Source organism: Ursus maritimus, unplaced genomic scaffold, assembly GCF_017311325.1.
Source record: "Ursus maritimus isolate PB19 unplaced genomic scaffold, ASM1731132v1 scaffold_13, whole genome shotgun sequence".
Taxonomy (NCBI): Eukaryota; Metazoa; Chordata; class Mammalia; order Carnivora; family Ursidae; genus Ursus; species Ursus maritimus.
The window spans coordinates 18413014-18418031 of record NW_024423675.1 but is presented as its reverse complement, the minus strand read 5'-3'; the positions used below and the strand labels follow the sequence as shown (position 1 = coordinate 18418031).

At 55.7% G+C, this 5018-nt stretch overlaps 1 protein-coding gene across 1 annotated transcript in view; it reads left to right on the top strand.

Moving 5' to 3' along the window:
- The first annotated feature begins 2315 nt into the window (after positions 1 to 2315).
- BEND3 (BEN domain containing 3) overlaps positions 2316 to 5018 on the top strand; it is a 29759-nt gene continuing 27056 nt past the window's right edge. Inside the window, exons 1-2 of the mRNA XM_040628100.1 lie at positions 2316 to 2840; positions 4808 to 4845. Coding sequence (XP_040484034.1) covers positions 2316 to 2840; positions 4808 to 4845 — 563 coding nt within the window. The remainder of the gene's footprint in view (positions 2841 to 4807; positions 4846 to 5018) is intronic.

Sequence of the window (5018 nt, the reverse complement as noted above, 5' to 3'; positions counted from 1 at the left end):
AGTGTAAAAGTCAAGTTCCCGGCAGAAATCGAAGCGCCTCCATTCTGTCTTCTGGGAATGTATAAATTAACCATTCTCCCTCAAGCGGTCCTCCTCCCTTCCTCCCTCCGCCCTATTTTAAATGTAGATAGGGCGTCTCAAGTCTTTTGAATTTGAAGGGCTGCTATCTCGGCCCCATTCTTTTCATCATCCTGTTTTGAATGACACTGAGCACGTAAAGATTCTTTTATAAAAGCACCCCCTGGATGCAGAGCTCGGTTCTCCCGGAGGCTTGCTAATTTTGCATAGCAATTAGTACTGACTTCTCAAAATGGGCTATCCAAATGCAGCCTCCAGAATATTCCACATAGTTCCTCAAAGGTCTTAGATAACCGTGTGCCTTTTGATTTCAAACCCGAAGGGAAAGAACTTGCATAATTACTAAATTCCCAGTTGGAGTGGTCCGGAGGATACGGTAATCCAAAACTATACGTTAATTCAAACCCTCCCCGCAACTGGGCAGCAAGGAGCCAGCATATGCCTTCTTTTAAAATCTATTCTACCTATTCACTGACCGCGCTGGGCTGGGCCACATGGTCCTCTCTTGCAGCCAGTCAGCTGTGAGCAGCAGATGGGATCATTTGCATTTTTCTTTTTATATTTACTCCGACCGGCAAATTAAAGGATTTAAAAAAAAAATCTACATTCTCATTGTTTGCCTAAAATATAAACGTGGTTTTAACTGTTGGATTGGGCTTCCCTGACCTTCACACGCCACACCCCTTCAAGTCATTGAGACTTAAGAAAATACCCGAGGGGTAGGTTTCGTATTTATCAACTTGGAATCTACAGTCCGGGAGTTAGGAGTAGAAAGAATCAGCCTTTATTGAATTGGTGACTCGTGTTTTTCTATTTTAAGCGCTCAGCGCAGATATCCCGTGGGCTTGTCTGTGGCATGTGGGTCTGCGAACGCGCGCACTTCTGAATCTCTTGCTCTGTAGCCTCAAACCTCAAAACTTGGGTTACAAGTAGAAAGCTGATTTTCAGCTCAGGCTTACAACAGAGGGCGGCCACCCTGCCGGGGGAGTGGCCAGAGCCAGCGTTTCCCAGCGCCAGGGTCGCTCTCCCGCGCCGCGCCAGACTCCATGCCGGCTTCGCGGGGCCCCGGGGGCCACCCGGGTCCTGGCGCCCCGAGGTCTTTGTGCGGATCGCGGCGCGGGAACACCCGCCCGGGGGGCCAGGGCCACGACCGGCATGCCAAAAACTGGGGACAGACGCGGGCGCGAAGGGAGGAGACGAACCGCAACAGTCGCCGTCCCGCGGAGGAAAAAAAAAAAAAGTGGAAAAAGAGGCTTTTCAGGTCAAACTCCTCGGGTCTGAGCAACCACGTTTTAGAGCAATGACTCGCGGGGGGAGAACACACGGTGTGCAGGGGACATTGTTAGGCAGCGCTGCCCGGGCGCGCCGTGGGTTTCGCGGCCGCCGCCCCCCGCAGCGGGCCGCCGGCGCGGGCCCACGTGGAGCGGCGCGGCGCTGGACGAGCGCGCAGGGCCGCCCGGGTCCCCGGAGTGCGCGCCCCAGCTCCCCGCCGCGGCCGTTCACGCCCGAGCGCCGCCGCCGGTCCCGCGTGTGCCCCGCTGAGGGGGAGGGGCGGGCCAGGGGTGGGGGCGGAGGGGTTGTGGTTCCACTGCAGCGGGGGCTCCTGTGTCCTTGTGCGGAAATGACACACGGAGTCCCGTCACGTCACGCGAGAGCGCAGCGCACGGACACACAAAGAGAGGGGAAAATACACGGCGCCCTCCCGCCGCCCCCAGCAACTCCCCGGGCCGCCCCGGCCAGGCCCTCCGCGCGCGGCCCCCACTCCCCGGCCCCGCGCTCCCCCACCCCCCCACGTGGCGCCCAAACTCGGCGCGGGCCCGCTCTGCAAAGTACAGAACTCGCGTCCCAGGTAAGTGCGGGGCGGATCAAGCCGGCCGCGCGGTGGCGGCTCCGGGGCAGACGGACGGGCGAGTGGCTGCAACATCCATGCCGGGGTGGGGGCGGGAGCAGGGGAGGGGACGCGAAGGGGGGCTGCCCTAAGCGCGCCCGCCGGGAGGAGCGCCCACCCCCGCGCAGGGCCGAGCCGCCGGAGCCGGCTCCCGGCGCCCACGGGCTCGCCGCGCCCATTGTGCCGCGCGCCCCTTTGTGCCCTCTCGGAACGCGGCGGCTCCATGGCGTTCCGGGGAGCACGCGCGCCGCGCGGGGCGGGGGGGGGACGCGGAGTGGAACGGTCCGCGCCGCCGTCGCCCGCCCCACTCGCGCCGTGCGCGGGCCCCGCACCCCCGCCAGGCGCTGCGATGGAGCGGCCGGGGCCGCCGGAAGGCTCCGCGGAGCCAGCGGTGGGCTCGGCGCTCGCGCTCGGCCGGGCTGCGGCGGGGCACGGCTCGGCGTCTAGAAGGGGGTGTCAGAGCAGGAGCAGGGGGCGGGGACTGGAGGGAGATGCCGAGCGGGGCGCTGGAGGCCGGAGGAGCCCCCGTTCGGAGGGACGCTGCCTCCAGAGTCTGCAAATGGAGCTAGGCAGGCCGGCGGCGGCGGCGGCGGCGGCGGCGGCGGCGGCCGCCGGTAGCGGACAGGGACGGGCCCCGCCGCCAGGGGGCGCAGCGCTCCCTCCCCGGCTGTCCACGGCGCGGTTCGCGGTTCCCGCTGCCCTGGAGCTGGAGGCGGGCCCGGCGCCCTGGGTGTGCACCCGGCCTGGCGCGAGGCCTTCCCGGCCCGCCGCGGAGCTGGAGCCCAGGGCGTTCGCCGCTCCTCGTGACCGCCCGCCCCTTTCCCTCTTTATTGTAAACGTGAATTCCCACGCAGACTTTGCCCTCGCCTTATCGGTGAGCAGTGCTGCAACGCTTGTGGGGGCCTTGTGTGCCGCGGCGTAGTTTCTTTTACAAGGTGTTTTTACAGGGGTGAGAGAGTTCGATTGCTCAGGTGGCCCGGCTGGAAGAATTGTACACGCAAAGGCGAAGCAGACTAGGGTGCACGGGAGAGGGCTAATAAGCACTTCAGAGTTGGTAATGTTCAACTTCTTAAAGTGACTTTTGAATGTTTACCGTGCCAGAAAGCTGTGGCTGCAGGGAACTGAGGCAAGGAAGTGAGCTCTCTGGCTTGCTGGGTATCTGAGAGAGGGACGGAGAAGGTTCTTTTGTTATCCGCACTCCCAGCCCCCTCGGTTTTTGTTCTGTTTTGTTTAATCATCCGTCGCTAGTTTTTGGTTTCTTATCACCGTACAGGACCCTGTAGCTTCTCTTCCCCTCACTGCGGAGATTGGTGCAAGCTCTCGTATCTTCGTAGTTTTATATCCCCAGCCACTGACCGAAGGTCTGATAGCTTAGTAGGTGCTCAATAAATATTTGCTAAATGAATGGAGGGCCTCTTGGATTTCAGAAGAAAGGCGGGGTTAGTGCAGCCTGTTCCTACTAGTGGGCTCGCTGGTGTATGCGTGGCCCTTGAAATGAAATTCACGAGTAAAACCAGAGCTTTTAATATCTGTCTCATAAAAGCTCCGCCACTGAATATGGGTTTTACTGGAGACACCTATACCTTTGATGAAATAATTTAACAGAAAAGTTTTAGGTCCTTCCCTTCCCCCACCACACTCAAAGTACTAGTTCCAGCAAAGAAGAGAGACCAGTTGGGACCTAGTAGACAAGGTAATCATCCCAATAACCTATTAAAGGGTCCCGCATTGCCACATTTATTAATATGATCCCTTTGGGTCACTTCTAGTTTCCTAAACGTCCTTTACATGAGCAGAGGAATTGCAGAATGTGTAATAATTAGGAAGAAAAGAATTAGAATCAACCCTGACAGATTTGCTTAGGTGAAAATTTAATCTCCTGCAGAATGTCCCACCTGCCACTTTTTAGAGTGGACTAAAAAAAGCCCCTGAAGCAATGAGGAAGGAAACCAGAAGCTTTTATGAATTGAATTGACACCGTGATGAAAAATCTGGGGACGTGTCTTTTAAATACCTCAAAATTTTATAATGCAGAAACACGTGAAGGTTGCTAGCCAACCAGCAAAAATAACTCGGTGTTAGTGTATGGGAGGTTGGGGTGTAGCATTTTTTTCCTGGCACCTAGCTGTGATGACAGGTGGTGAATTATGCTTGCTACCCTTATTATTCATTGTGCCCCTTACTGACGAAAGTAAGTTTGGGGGAATTATTTGTGGAATTAATCTTCTGATTGTTGGAACTTTCTGTATCCTCCCCTTGATGGTGGTTACTGGAATATATACGTGTGTTACCTTTCATAGGACCGTGCACCCCTCCCCCTCCCCCCAGAGAATAAATCTTACTGTATGATAATTTTTTTTAAATAAAATTTAAAGTCACAGCACACATGCCCCCCAAATGGGGTATTTTACGTGCTCTGTGAGCATTGCTTTGCTCTTGCTGTTTCTTTCCCCCTCCAGATTGGACAGTTGTTCTTGTCTCCCTTCTGACGCTCCAGTGTTTCTTGCAACATTATTTCAGCTCAGAGCTCTTGTAGTTTCTGGACCTAGCTGCCACATGTGACCGCCACATGCCAGGAGTGCTCCATGAGGGCATCAGGCCTTGATGTGTCCAACAGGAGAGGTGCTGTTTCCCTTGGAGTGGTCGTTAATGCCTGGCATGTTAGTCACCGAATTATCAGACCTTTTACAAACAATGGTTTTAGAGCTGAGTGTTTCTCAGCAGCTCACCTGGTAACATGCCCACCCCTCATATTCAATCCAACTTGAAACACATGTATTTAAAATCAACCCTCTTCGTTTTTTGTTCTACCAATGGCCCGCTGTCTTCTCTCATTTTCAGTTACCAGTGGCCAGTGAAACACAGTCCCTTCGATGTCGGTAAGGGCATTGATTGCTCAATTTGAATAAATTACTTATTGGCCTTTTTTTTTTTTAAGTTTTTATTTATATAAGTAATCTCTGTACCCACTGTGGGGCTGGAGCTCACAACCCCAAGATTGAGAGTCTCATGCTCTTCCGACTGAGCCAACCAGGAGCCCCTGGTCTGTCTT